Here is a 15,174-nt window from a genome sequence, read left to right as displayed (position 1 = left end):
TCCAGCTACATTTGGACTTAATCTTATTTCCAACACTCCTCATATCAGCTGTCTGTGTTTTAATGATCAGTCTGCAGTATACCATTAGTTCATCATTCAGTGACAGCAGTCTTGGTCAAAGACAAGAGAAAGTGAAAGACAGCTTGTTTGAGTGGATCAGTTTTGTCAGGCGGCGCCTTTAAGTCTGTGATGCTTTGTGGTGATAAAACTGTCCTTTCTTCTGCTAGTAAGTGAACTGCATGTTAGTTAACTTTTATTGCAGTACATTGTGCACCCTGCCATGGCAAGGTTAACAGCACTGATTCTTCTCCTATAGTTTTCTCTGTAAGATTAAAGAACACAATGATAGGAATATTTGACCAATACTCCAGATTTTAATTGCACAATGTTGACTTTGTGGTCAATTTTCCAGTACTTTGTTTTTTTTTTTTTTTTTTTGGTAATGGTTAGGTTGAGGGTGCTGATATCTGTGTGATGCTTGTGACATTCCATGAACTTTGAGTTGCAGTTTTGTTTCATCACAAGTGACCTTGTTAAAATGTATGTTCAGGCAGGTGATGATGCATGTCACTCTTCATCGAATACATGCTGTCAACACCCCTAATTGAATAATCAAAAAAGTCCTCGCCTATGAAGACATCCACCAATCTGATCTGATAACCACCTTGTAGAACTATGTGAAGGTCTAGCGGTGTCCCGTCCGAGAGTCCAAAAACGTGTGCAAGTCACATAACGTGTTTGTAGATCAGTATTTGTAGATCAGTCATTTCCCATGTTCTTTTGCCGTTTTGTTCCTGCGTTCGAAGTCATTATAGAGACTCGAGATTGGACGGAGTGCGACCGATCTACAAATCACCTCTCATCATAAAGAGCTACATATTTGTTAATCGTTCACAACGCACCCACGATACATCACTGTTTCGATGATCTCGAACACAGTGTACACGCGATTAAGTCTGCTTCTACAGCCACAAAGTTGGAAACACACGTTTGCTTCGTGGTTGCCTAGGTTCGGGTTAGCGTAAGACGTGTGGTTAATGTTTGGATTAAGGTTAGTTCTGAAATAAAAATGTACTAGACACATTAATGAAAGAGGCGGAGGTTATGACTTTGTGGCAACAGAAACTAGTGACGACTCCCGAACACGGCCATTCGGTTTCCATGTCTTTGTGGTGGGTGACGTAATGGACAACAACTCCCAGCATTCTTTAAGGAGGAAATCGCCTTACTTTACAGTTAGTTTAGCTGTAAACCTATCTTGGTAATTGTAGTTCTAATACTCAGACAATTTCCTTGTATCCTTCATGAGGTGGATTCTGCTCAGCAGAGGGAAGTAGATATGAAAATAGTGGCCAGGTAACTACTCTGTTTGTGTAAATATGCGTTCTAATTTTATAATCGTGTTTCTACACTCGATTAGGATGTGATTCGTACTCAACAGAGCCTACATTTATTCGGTTTCGTGCGCTATTGAATGCAAATGTCACAGCTTTGGTCGTTTTACTGTGTAGACCACCAGTGGCCAGTTTTTACAGCAGAAAATTACCGCACTGTAGCCTAGACGATTAGCTATATGACGTTGAATGTTCTATTGGTTTGGCTTTGCGCAAATATCACGCGCCTCTTTGAAAATCGTTTGCAACATCTGAACGTAAAACGCTTATGAGAGACTACAGTAAACCTCTGCGTATAGGCATGCGACAACGTGATACTGTCGCCAGGAATATCTCTGGCTAGACTAGAAATATCAGATTGCCCCAGTCGTACGAAACGTGGTTGTATTCGCAGTGAAGTAACACTTGAGACACGACATGATATCACATGCGAGTGCACAAGGCAAGTAATAGCTAAATAGTTTATGCTAAGAGAATGAGGGCGACATGTTGTTTGTTGACATCCGGTCGGGCAAAATGTAACAACGGCAGTCTACTCGCGGGAAACTAAGCTACTGTACCTAGTCAAACCAGTACTATCATGTAGGCCTACTTTCGCATTGATGTAAGTTGGGATATATTGTTCGTGTGGTATAAGAATTTACGTAGCCATTGTTATGCGGTATGAAATCTGTAACTTAGTCTATATTATTATGTGGACTGACACATTCCCTGGTTAATGTGTGCCATTTTACTTATCAACTTGAAGGAGTATACAGCTCTTTTTTTCCCCACAAGACACTGGCCTTGAGTTATATCCATCATTAACTTGGGTGGCTTGAGCCCTGAATGTAGATTGGCTGCAAATTGCGGTATTTTTTTTAGCAACAAGGAAGAGGTTGTGAACTTCATGTATTATTTACCATATCAACTGCTGTTGTTGGGCACGACAAATCGCGGCCCATAGCCGCCATATGTCACAAACCCCATAACCGCCATACTTTATACAAACGGTAAGCAGTAAGGCACTTAATAAGGCGTGGTCTGGTATAACACGTCTAGTGGTTGTTCTTACGTACGAGTTGTTGCGGAGAGCCTGGGCACAGCGCTTAGCCTGGGTAGGTTGGCCATATACTGTATCGCAACTCCATGAGATGCCTTATTATTCTTATACACCGATTACCAACGCAATTAGAACAGTGGAAGGTCATGTGATGTCATAGCCGTAGTTTTCAAATGATATTGCCAATATACCAGAGCTTATCACTGTGTCCAGGCACTCTGTCATGCATCGTGCCTATGAACAACTCTTGGCCATATACCACGTCCCCTTCTGGCTTAACTACGTCATTAGTATGACCAAAAATTTTGTGCTTAAGAACTACCCTTACCTGTGATATGTTGGCTTTCTACCATACCCCAGCAGCATGTCTACAATTCTGATTGTATTTGTCACGTTAGCATGAAGTTTGATTAAAATATAAAGTTGATAACGTAAATTCTTAAATGTCATTGAACCAAACATCGTCCACCAACGTGGTAATTTAATAACCTGCATTTATCCGCTGGTTTTGTCTGACATAGGAACCAAGATGTAGGCCAGTTAGCCTCCATTAGTGCCTATGAAAAAGCCTCTTATGAAACAATAAGAAAAATAACAAGTGTAAGAAGTTCAACAAAATGGTGTGATTAAAAAATAATTGGTTTAATTTACCAAATGAGATGTCCCAGCAGAATGATTCTCAAGTTTTGCCTGTCCAACCCAAACCAAAGATTATCACCAGGGAGTTTGGGGTTACCACCATGCATATGGTAACAATTATTCAGGTTATGGGGCCCCTAATGTGAATGACCGGCACTGGTCAGCTCTAAATATTTTAGAGGCCTGACCAATTCCAAGTCAAGACAGCACTATCTCTGACACAATTTACACCTTGTTATCCCTATTCAGACAGCTGTTAGAATGGGAATAGAATGGGATTCAAAATGACCTTGCAGTTAAGCCTGGTAATAAAATGCCTGCGCTCTGGCCAATTTTGTCTGCGCTGCGGATCTTTCCTTTACTCCCCATTTGTGCCGAGTAGTTTGTTCACAATTCAAGTAGTCCATTAAATATGGCTTACACATATTAGTAATGTCGTGCAATTTTAAATAATGTTTTTAAATGGAAATTGGAAGGTATAGGACCAGTTCTAAAAATAAATCTGAATCCATTCTGTTTGCAATCAGTTGTATTCATTTATGAGCATTCTGGTGATACATTTTATTATTTCCCTGTGAGTGCCCCAAGCTTTTCTTCTTTAGCAATGAATCTAAAAATTGTTTAGGTGTTTCAAAAACATGCAATTAGTCAAATTGTAAAGGGATCTCCTTTGCACACCCTTCTTTTGATCAGCCCACGTATCTCCTATAGGCCTGGGCTCTGAATGGGCCATTCCAGGACATTGATCTTCCTTTATAGCATAATGCTGCCTCCACCATGCTTGACAGTAGTTACTGTGTATTTTGGCTGATAAGTAGAGTTGGCTTCATGTCAAATGTTATCTTTTTAAATTAAAGCCAAGAAGTTCTACCTTGATCTCCATCTGACCACCACACATTTTCCCACATGGTTCTGGGAAATGTATACATGCTTGGATGTTCTTTTATTTCTTTTTGTAATGGCTTTTGTATTTTCCACAGCTCAGACATGTGGAGAATACTTGCAGTGGTTGTAATATGCAGAGTGTCCAATTGTTGACAGAAAATACTGTAGCTCCTTTCCAAGTTGTGGTTGACCTGTTGCTAACCTTCCTGATTGGTTTTGTTCTTGCCCTGTCAGTCATTTCTGAAGGATGTCTTGATCTAGGAGAGTCCTGGTGGTGCCATCCTGACTCTACCTTCTAATGATGGTCTTAAGAGTTTTCCATGATATATGTCTTAACATGCTTTTATAACCCTCACCTGACCAGGACTTCTCAATAATAGATCCTACAGATTAGGGATGCGCCAGTGTATCGGCTTGTATTTGCCTGACAATAGTCTATTGGAACTATTCCTTATGATTTCTGACCTCAGTATGCAGCTATAGGGAATGATGGGAATGACATCACAATATCATAAAGGACAGTTTGATACATATTATGAAGCCTAATTGTTTACTACCCAAACTGCGTTTTAATAATACATTCTCTTTGGCTTCTACCAACAGGATTGTGTGAATTAATGGAAATATGTCCAAGAAAAGGGGCAGGTAGGTTGATAAACAGTTTTTGGTTATTTCAGTGTTTTTATGTGTGTTCCCTGGTTTTCTTAAACCTGCGCTTATTTTTACTTTATTCTTATTTTTTACATATTAGTCGGTATCTATTGCAACTTAATTTCTTAGTACATTAATCTTAAGATGGGTAACCTACAGTAAGTAAGAACAGCAGTCATACACAGTCATAGTAAGTTGTCTAAGCAAGCTGTTGTGTAATGTAGAAAATAAAGACCAATGGCATGGAAATAATTATAGATGACCCAAGGCAAGCTAGTATTCAGTTTCACAGCTGTCCAAGAACTGGATCTCCATTGAAAGGTGTAGGTCTCCAGCAAGATATCAACCCCACACATTAAAAAGCACACTGGAATGGTTCAAGTTGAAATGCAGGACTGTTCTGAAGTGGCCAGTGAAGAGTATAGATCTAAATCGCACCCAAAACCCTTGCCAAGGTCTAAAAACAGCAGTTGGTGAAGGGCATCCCTAAAGGATTATAGGGCCAAATTGTCAGTAGAACAGGGCAGTGAATTGATGGCTACAAGAATTATTTGTCTGCAGTGACCTTTGCCAAAGGCTTTGTAACTAAGCACTATCTCTGGGGTGTCAGTAATGTTGTCCATGTATTTTGTCTTTTTACTCTAAATTAAAATAATACAATTTATATTAGCAAATTGTAAGATCAGTTGAGCAATGTTGAAAATCTAATATCTTGTGGAGAGCAAACACTTTTTTTTTTAATTAACATTTATTTTAGTCCGGTGATTTCTTAAACTAGGCATGACTATATATTTTGCTTCACCTGTATTTCCTGCCCCTTAGAAAGCGTAGCAGCGGTGAGCTGAGTGAGAGTTCTGGTTCGTCTCTGTCACCAACTCCAGACCCTAACAACCTGCTGGGCCTGCGGATTGAGCACAACTGGAGGGAGAAAGGCAACCTGACCAAGTGGAAAGGCACTGTGCTGGAGCGCCTTACTGTCAACACCTCCCTTTACATGGTCAAATACGACGGCTTTGACTGTGTCTATGGCATTGAGCTGTTCAAAGACGAGCGAGTGTCCAATCTGCAGGTTTTGACTGAGAAAGTTGGTGGGTTTTCTTTCTATTTATGTGTTTTAGCGTTTATTCAGTCGGGTTTGACCAATAGAGAAGCAATTCCCAATCCTGTAACTACAACTGGGCCTAGAGGGACAGATCAGAGTTTTCATACAGTGGTAATGTTCTCCCAAATAGCAAAACACAGGTGTTGGATGACAACTTGTTTTATTAACCATATCACCTAGATCTAAATGTGTTGTACTGTACCTATACACCTATACAGTTGTGGTGAAAAGTTTGCTTATCCTTTGAGAATTGGGAATATATACTATCTCACAAAAGTGAGTACACCCGTCACATTTCTGCAAATATTTGTTTATATCTTTTCATGTGACAATACTGAAAAAATGACACTTTGCTACAATGTAAAGTAGTGAGCGTACAGCTTGTATAACAGTGTAAATTTGCTGTCCCCTCAAAATAACGCAACACAGCCATTAATGTCTAAACCGCTGGCAACAAAAGTGAGTACAGCCCTAGGTGAAAATGTCCAAATTGGGCCCAAAGTGTCAATATTTTGTGTGGCCACCATTATTTTCCAGCACTGCCTTAACCCTCTGGAGTTCACCAGAGCTTAACAGGTTGCCACTGGAGTCCTCTTCCACTCCTCCATGACGACATCACAGAGCTGGTGGATGTTAGAAACCTTGCACTCCTCCACCTTCCGTTTGAGGATGCCCCACAGATGCTCAATAGGGTGTAGGTCTGGAGACATGCTTGGCCAGTCCATCACCTTTACCCTCAGCTTCATTAGCAAGGCAGTGGTCATCTTTGTACTCCTCACCTGGTTGCCGCCACACACACTTGACACCATCTGAACCAAATAAGTTAATCTTGGTCTCATCAGACCACAGGACATGGTCCCAGTAATCCATGTCCTGTTGTCTGCTTGTCTTCAGCAAACTGTTTGCAGGCTTGTGCATCATCTTTAGAAGAGGCTTCCTTCTGGGACAACAGCCATGCAGATCAATTTGATGCAGTGTGCGGTGTATGGTCTGAGCACTGACAGGCTGACCCCCCACCCTTTCAACTTCTGCAACAATGCTGGCAGCACTCATACGTGTATTACCCAAAGACAACCTCTGGATGTGACGCTGAGCAGGTGCACTCAACTTCTTTGGTTGACCATAGCGAGGCCTGTTCTGAGTGGAACCTGTCCTGTTAAACCGCTGTATGGTCTTGGCCACCGTGCTGCAGCTCAGTTTCAGGGTCTTGGCAATCTTTGTATTGCCAAGGCCATCTTTATGTAGAGCAACAATTCTTTTTTTCCAGATCCTCAGAGAGTTCTTTGCCATGAGGTGCCATGTCGAACTTCCAGTGACCAGTATGAGGGAGTTAACACACCTGCTCCCCATTCACACCTGAGACCTTGTAACACTAACGAGTCACATGACACTGGGGAGGGAAAATGGCTAATTGGGCCCAATTTGGATATTTTCACTTAGGGGTGTACTCACTTTTGTTGCCAGCAGTTTAGACATAAATGGCTGAGTGTTTTGTTATTTTGAGGGGACAGCAAATTTACACTGTTATACAAGCTGTACACTCACTACTTTACATTGTAGCAAAGTGTAATTTCTTCAGTGTTGTCACATGAGAAGATATAATCAAATATTTGCAAAAATGGGAGGGGTGTACTCACCTTTGTGGTATGTATCATTTGTAAAGAAAACATGAGTGAGCAGGCAAAACACATCTTTCATTTCTTATGGGATTCACATTCAACTGTAGGTCATAACAGAATGGCACAATGATAAAACAACATGGCAACAAAGAAAAAAATTAACTGACCCCTGTTCAAAAGTCTGCATAACCTTAGTTCTTAATACTGTGTATTACCCCTTTAGCAAAAATGACAGCGTGCAGTCTTTTGTATGAGTTATCTATGAGGCCAGGTTGTAATGCCTCCAGGTCATGCAAAGTCTTTGGTCGTTTTGCATGAAGCGCATGTTTGAGATCTCCCCAGAGTGGCTTGATGATATTAAGGTCAGGAGACTGTGATGGCCACTCCAGAACATTCACCTTTTTCTGCTGTAACCATTGGAGGGTCAATTTGGCCTTGTGCTTAGGGTCATTGTCGTGCTGGAAAGTACAAGAAAGTCCCAAACACACGCTGAAGAATGCAAATTGTCTGCCAGTAGTTTCTGATAACATGCGCATTCATCTTGCCATCAATTTTGACAAGATTCCCCATGCCTTTAGAGCTCACACCCCCCCAAAACATCAGTGAGCCACCACCATGCTTCACAGTGGGGATGGTATTCTGTTCACTATAGGCCTTGTTGACCCCCCTCCAAACATAGCTCTTATGGTTGTGAGCATAAAGCTCTATTTTGGTCTCGTCACTCTAAATTACAGTGTGCTAGAAGCTGTGAGACATGTCAAGGTGTTGTCGGGCATATTCTAACCAGGATTTTTTGTGGCATTGGTGCAGTAAAGGCTTCTTTCTGACAACCCACCATGCCACACATTTTGTTCTAATATCTTTGTATTGTGCTCCTTGAAACAACCACACCGTCTTTTTCCAGAGTAGCCTGTATTTCTCCTGATGTTACCTGTGGGTTTTCCTTTGTATCCCGAACAATTCTTCTGGCGGGTTTGGCTGAAATCTTTCATGGTCTACCTGACCTTGGCTTGGTATCAAGAGATCCCACCTCTTAATAAGTTATTGAACAGTACTGATTGGCATTTGCAAGGCTTCAGATATCTTTTTATATCCTTTTCCATCTTTATAAAGTTCCTTTACCTTGTTACGCAGGTCTTTTTACAGTTCTTCTCTGCTCCCCATGGCTCAGTATCTAGCCTGCTCAGTGCATCCACGTGAGAGCTAACAAACTCATTGAATATTTATACACAGCCACAGGTGTGGGAAATTCACCTTTTAATTGCCATTTTCACCTGTGTGTGTCACTGTGTGTGTCTTTAACAAGGCCAAACATTCAAGGGTATGTAAAGTTTTGACCAGGGCCATTTGGTGATTTCTGTAATCATTATGATTTAAAAAGAAGCCAAACAACTATGTGATAATAAATAGCTTCATATGATCACTATCCCTACATTTGTATTTTTCTTTTTGCATGATCAGTCATATTTTCAAAATCTCACAATTTCTGCCAGGGTATGTAAACTTATGAGCACAACTCTATCCAAATAAATCAGATATTGTAGTTTTCACACTGAAACATGTTATTTCATTTGTTCTGGCATGTTATGGGAAAATCTGGGGTTGGGACATAGATTTCTTGCAGTTTATACACTCACCTAAAGGATTATTAGGAACACCTGTTCAATTTCCCATTAATGCAATTATCTAATGAACCAATCACATGGCAGTTGCTTCAATGCATTTAGGGGTGTGGTCCTGGTCAAGACAATCTCCTGAACTCCAAACTGAATGTCAGAATGGGAAAGAAAGGTGATTTAAGCAATTTTGAGCGTGGCATGGTTGTTGGTGCCAGACAGGCCGGTCTGAGTATTTCACAATCTGCTCAGTTACTGGGATTTTCACGCACAACCATTTCTAGGGTTTACAAAGAATGGTATGGAAAAGGGAAAAACATCCAGTATGCGGCAGTCCTGTGGGCGAAAATGCCTTGTTGATGATAGAGGTCAGAGGAGAATGGGCCGACTGATTTAAGCTGATAGAGGTATGCAGCAAAGCATTTGTGAAGCCACAACATGCACAACCTTGAGGCGGATGGGCTACAACAGCAGAAGACCCCACCGGGTACCACTCATCTCCACAACAAATAGGAAAAAGAGGCTACAATTTGCACAAGCTCACCAAAATTGGACAGTTGAAGACCGGAAAAATGTTGCCTGGTCTGATGAGTCTCGATTTCTGTTGAGACATTCAGATGGTAGAGTCAGAATTTGGCGTAAACAGAATGAGAACATGGATCCATCATGCCTTGTTACCACTGTGCAGGCTGGTGGTGGCGATGTAATGGTGTGGAGGATGTTTTCTTTGCTCACTTTAGGCCCCTTAGTGCCAATTGGGCATCGTTTAAATGCCACGGCCTACCTGAGCATTGTTTCTGACCATGTCCATCCCTTTATGACCACCATGTACCCATCCTCTGATGGCTACTTCCATCAGGATAATGCACCATGTCACAAAGCTCGAATCATTTCAAATTGGTTTCTTGAACATGACAATGAGTTCACTGTACTGAAATGGCCCCCACAGTCACCAGGTCTCAACCCAACAGAGCATCTTTGGGATGTGGTGGAACGGGAGCTTCGTGCCCTGGATGTGCATCCCACAAATCTCCATCAACTGCAAGATGCTATCCTATCAATATGGGCCAACATTTCTAAAGAATGCTTTCAGCACCTTGTTGAATCAATGCCACGTATAATTAAGGCAGTTCTGAAGGCAAAAGGGGGTCAAACACAGTATTAGTATGGTGTTCCTAATAATCCTTTAGGTGAGTGTAAATGTATTAGATATTGATATTGAAATACTCAATCCCCCTAAAAACCTAGTATCAAATCATGACTAGCTCTTTGTATTATTGCTCTATTCATTTCTTCCTTTTAAGGGTTTAACTTCCATTTCAAATAAGGTTTGTTTAGGCTCACCCAACCTTAGCATTTTGATACTTGTGTAAAACTCATCAAGATGCAATTAGGTCTGGAAATATTTGGACAGTGACACAATTTTAATAATTTTGGCTCTGTATGCCACCACAATGGATTTGAAATAAAAGAACCAAGATGCATTTGAAGTGCAGACTCTCAGCTTTAACTCAAGGGGCTGAACAATAATATATGAAACATTTATGAATTGCAACCATTTTCATACACAGTCCCCTTATTTCAGGGGTTGAAATGTAATTGGACAAATAACAGAATCATAAATAAAATGTTCACTGGGTTTCCTCCTTTGTGATGCTGTGCCAGGCCTTTACTGCAGATGTCTTCCATTGTTGTTTGTTCGTGGGTCTTTCTGCCTTACGTTTTGTCTTCAGCAAATGAAATGCTGCTCAATGGGGTTGAGATCAGGTGATTGATCGGCGATTGCAGAATATTCCACTTCTTTGCCTTAAACAACTCCTGGGTTGCTTTCGCAGTATGTTTTGGGTCATTGTCCATCTAGAAAGTGAAGAGCTGCCCAGTCAACTTCGCTAAACTTCCTTCAATCTCCTTTGCAGGAAGTTTATGATGAAAAGATGAAAAAAGCCACTCTAATGTTTTGCCACTAAGTTTTATGGGGATTATAATGCAACGACTATTTCAGTCTATATCCGTTGATTCTTGAAGAAAATTACATTTAATTGTCTCATCAGCATAGTTCACCTGTCATACCCCATCAAAAACAAAAGTTAGATTTTTCTCCATTCTTTGTCGAAAAGTCACGTTCTTATTTATTTTTGCATCCAAGTCCAGATTTGCCCCTTAAAGCAACCGTTGGAGCTGGTGGGACTAGCCTGGTCTTGGAGTAGCTCCCGTTGTTTCGTTTAAATCCGAACCCAACAGTGTGCTCGGCCAGTCGTATCTGTGCTTCTCTGAGATTCAAATTCCTCTGCTTTACCCCCCGTAGTAAACAACAAGATAAAGGTGCCTCACGATGCCCCAGAACTGGTGGGAAAGGCTGTGGAGCACCTGTTTGAGAAGGAGGATGGTGAGAAGAACGAGTGGAGGGGCATGGTCCTCTCTCGCGCCCCCGTCATGACCAACTGGTACTACATCACCTATGAGAAGGACCCCGTGCTGTACATGTACCAACTATGGGATGACTATAAGGACGGAGACCTCCGCATCCTCCCTGAAGCAGGTTAGGCCTTACATTTGCTTTGGGGTTTTGGTTTGTTTTGATTGGATTCGGTGCTAACTGAGAATTGTTTCACTGGTCTGTACAGAAACATTTTTAACTAGAACATTTTCAGACCAACAGATGCTCACGTACTACCTGTTATGATCTAATTTATTGTAGGAAGGTTTGCGGCAGTTGTTGTGATTGTTAAGGGTACAGTCAGAGCTATACTGTAGATACATACAGTATATTGTACATACTGTTTATTATCTTGTTAAGAACACTTAGAACTGTATACAGCGCTGACATTTGAATAAGGACATAGGGAGTGAAGACCAGAGTACTATGCCCACCAGGGGACATGTTTGCTCTACAAAAATGCTCGGAAATGTTGACATGGTTAAATAAAGGGAAGGAAGTAGGTTATCTGCTGTGGAGGCTTCCCTTTTGGGGATTTGGTCTGGCATGTAAAGAAAAATTATGTTAACATTATTACAGTATATGCAAATTGCCTTTCTCATCCTTCTCTTTTTTGGTCCTCTTTTCGTATTTCCCAGAGAACAAACACTTGTTGCCCGCAGACAGGAAGCCAGGCGAGGAGACCGAGAGCCTTGTGGGTAAGCAGGTGGAGTATGTCACAGACAAGGGCGTGAAGAGGACGGGTCTGGTTATCTACCAGGTTCCTGCCAAACCCTCTGTCTACTACATCAAATATGACGACGACTTCCACATTCACGTCTACGACCTGGTCAAAACCACCTAAACAGTGTTGGACCTGGTCAAAACCACCTAGAAATGACTCTCTAATCCCCTTGTCTCCAGCCCTCACACCTGTACACTCACCTTGAGGTCGACTCATTTCAACTCAGTCAATTCAGGAAGTGAGTTAGAATTCAATATTCACCAAAGAGTTGAATGTTGAGATACATTTAATTCCTTAGTGGAAGTTTCAATACATCTCCAGAGTTGACTGGATTGAAATTGAACTCTCTGCAACCCTGACACGTACCTGTCTTTATTGTGGATGTGTTCCCTGCCCTGTGTCTCGTCCAGTTGGAGAGGTTAGAAGTTCTCCCAAGCGTGAACTCAACTAGGCTTTTGTAAACAGTGCAAAGCTTGCATGTATTTTCTTTTGTTTTAAGAAACGAGATTAAGCAGCATTTTTTTATTTTGCTTATCTCTATTATACTTATTTTAAAATATATAATTAGCCCCTGTTTTTATTTATATTTTCTGATTTAAAACAAGGATGCAAACTTTGTACCGGGGAAAAAGCTAGTATCTCTTATCCAATGTATTCTCAACTGCTGGTTAATGTCTTGATTACTAGACAACAGAATCAGTGTTGGGTGGCTAAGGAGTACTAATTGTAAATCCGCTCTGGATCAAGAGTGTTTGGTAAATGACTAAAATGTAGCCTAATGTAAGGAAGTAGACAATATACATGAAAATGACCTATGTTGATGTTAAAATGTGTTGCTTGAATAAGTGCAATAAAGAATGTTTTAATAGAAACTAAACAATTGCCAAGATTTGACTGCTCATGTTTCGAAATCACCCACACCAGCTCAAGTCCCATTTTATTTGAGCTAACAGTGTCATGAAAAGTCCTGTGTATCTGAGACACATTTAACTGATTGGCTGTTGCTGTAGAACGTGTTGGATTATTAGCAGTGTGTAGTCATGGTTGAATACATTTTGTCTGTGACATTTTTCGACTACCATGACACTAACTCCTTACTGTTGTATATACTTGTCTTGTGCGAGTCATTCTGGAAAATGCTGCAAGTATGTTCTGGTAGGATTCCCTGTCAGTAGGTGAATAGTGCTTGATTTAGCAATTGCAGCAATTTCAGGCTTGTCGTTTGTTTTCTTAGTATGGGTAAAACTTGCCCCTCCCCTGTTAGTAAAACAGCATCATATATTCAAAATGTCAGTATAAATGGTTTCTCGATTACACCTGCCACGCCCAATATTTAAATAAACATTTACAGAAATGTTCTATAATATGATTCTAGCAGATTGATTGAAATAACCAAATCAAACCAAAAGCTTTCACACATTAAACACATCGAAGTACGTTTTGAACACTTAAAAATAAATAAGTTGTGCTTTGTCTTAGCACAAATGGCATCTAGTGGTTTTGGTCAATTACTGTACAGTTGGAGTGATTGACTAATTGTGTTGTCATTAGAAGAAATACAATCTCTAAAGAGATTTTCTGTTGAAGAAAAACATTTGCGCTGGGGTGGCCAGGTCCACTTAGCATCTGCACCTGCTTCTTTAAATAAGGAATTAAGTGTAAATGCTAATGTAACTTTCCTGTTTTTATCTTAGCTTTTGTTCTTTGTTCACATTGGAAAATAACAGGTGTAAAAATGGGACTAATGTGAAAGCTTTTGGATAGCTGTGGTCTTCTACCACACTCAGAAGGTTGCAGTTGGAATTGATTTTTAAAACTAGCATTGCTTAGAAAAATTGGAAAAAAGATGAAGACCTTGCATTCATGTTCTCTCAAAATGGCACTTAATTTAGCTCTGAAATTATCGATCCATTTGGAGACTAGTCGTTGTCCTCCCCTGTTGTGTTGAGCTCTGTCATTCTCAGTGTTTGCTAGCTATTAAAACCGCTATATCTGTCATTATGCCCGTCTGTCAGTCGTGGCATTCAAAAGCTCTCTGAGAAATCATTTGAATTTGTGACTTTATTGCCTCCCTCTCCATCATTGTTACAGTGCTTTATTGTGTCGTTTGCAAGCTTACAGGACTGTCAAGACCTTCAGAGGAAATATATTTACAATGTTACTTCACTGCTTCTACCAAAGTTGATGATTTAGGACGCTTATAAGTGTTGAATTCTCCATTTTGTCTTTTTGTGTAACAACACTATCATGCATAATAAAAGAGATATTTTTTGCACAGGCTGTGTATGTTTTTTTCTGGTAGGTCGCTCCCATATTCCTTCTCATACTGTAAATAGTCCAGTGGATAAGAACAGTTTTCAAACTTGGTAATTTATTACTAAAAATACTATAAGGAATATGCTGAAGGTTTGAAGAAGTCAGTCAAGCAGATAAACAATTGTTTTCAATTCCTTGCATTATATATCCTGTTTGAGGAAAATATAGCAGAATAATTCCAAACAACGTCTAATTTTACGTGTAATGGCATTGACATGTTCTGATCATAACATACACTTTAAGACCTACATCTAGGTAATATTGATGTAATATTGTTTAGATTAATGTTATACTTTCTTTTTACAGAAATGGTGAATGAATGGATGAAGGATGTGTATGAAAGGATGTTTAGCAAATAAGTCTCCATTTATCAGTTTGTGAAATGGTGGTATGATCATACTTATTTACAGTTGTAACATTTAATATTTTGTTACTACATATTAAAATTTATTCATATAATTTTTTTCTGCTTTTGTAGAAAAGCATTGTTTTATATTTAATATTTTGTAATATTCTTACTATGTACCTGAGCTTGTGCCCTTAAAATTGAGGACGCCTCAACAATTCATTACTATTTTTGCCAGAAAGGTGAGTTGCTGACCTTTCTAGAACTATGCAGCATTACTGTTATTTCAAGTGCATTTTATGAAAAAGAACATGGGTATTTCTATTCCTGCGATAAAAAAATGTATGAAAAAGAGGCAGTAAAAGTATATAATGTCTAATCTGTGTGAGTCCTCATGCACATG

At 40.1% G+C, this 15,174-nt stretch overlaps 1 protein-coding gene across 3 annotated transcripts; it reads left to right on the top strand.

The window, feature by feature from the left end:
- The first annotated feature begins 1,253 nt into the window (after nucleotides 1-1,253).
- LOC105020654 (spindlin-1) lies at nucleotides 1,254-12,638 on the top strand. 3 transcript variants are annotated; one of them, XM_010887845.4, is made up of 5 exons: nucleotides 1,254-1,356; nucleotides 4,564-4,605; nucleotides 5,434-5,699; nucleotides 11,254-11,487; nucleotides 12,024-12,638. In XM_010887845.4, exons 2-5 carry the CDS (start codon nucleotides 4,586-4,588, stop codon nucleotides 12,227-12,229), a joined length of 726 nt encoding a protein of 241 aa, XP_010886147.1. In that variant the 5' UTR covers nucleotides 1,254-1,356; nucleotides 4,564-4,585; the 3' UTR covers nucleotides 12,230-12,638. The 3 variants fall into 3 exon arrangements, with proteins under 3 accessions (XP_010886147.1, XP_010886157.1, XP_010886165.1); XM_010887855.5 differs by lacking the exon at nucleotides 1,254-1,356 and adding an exon at nucleotides 1,636-1,836; XM_010887863.5 differs by lacking the exon at nucleotides 1,254-1,356 and adding an exon at nucleotides 1,894-1,998.
- Nucleotides 12,639-15,174: the final 2,536 nt, after the last annotated feature.

This window comes from Esox lucius, chromosome 3, assembly GCF_011004845.1.
Source record: "Esox lucius isolate fEsoLuc1 chromosome 3, fEsoLuc1.pri, whole genome shotgun sequence".
Lineage (NCBI taxonomy): Eukaryota > Metazoa > Chordata > Actinopteri > Esociformes > Esocidae > Esox > Esox lucius.
Note: the sequence above shows the minus strand (reverse complement) of the source record. Positions and strands in the feature narration are given on the sequence as shown.

Coding starts and splice junctions, on each gene's coding strand:
- LOC105020654 (XM_010887845.4), top strand. CDS start 4,586: ATGTCCAAGAAAAGGGGCAG. Junction 4,606..5,433: donor ATGTCCAAGAAAAGGGGCAG/GTAGGTTGATAA, acceptor CCTGCCCCTTAG/AAAGCGTAGCAGCGGTGAGC. Junction 5,700..11,253: donor GGTTTTGACTGAGAAAGTTG/GTGGGTTTTCTT, acceptor TACCCCCCGTAG/TAAACAACAAGATAAAGGTG.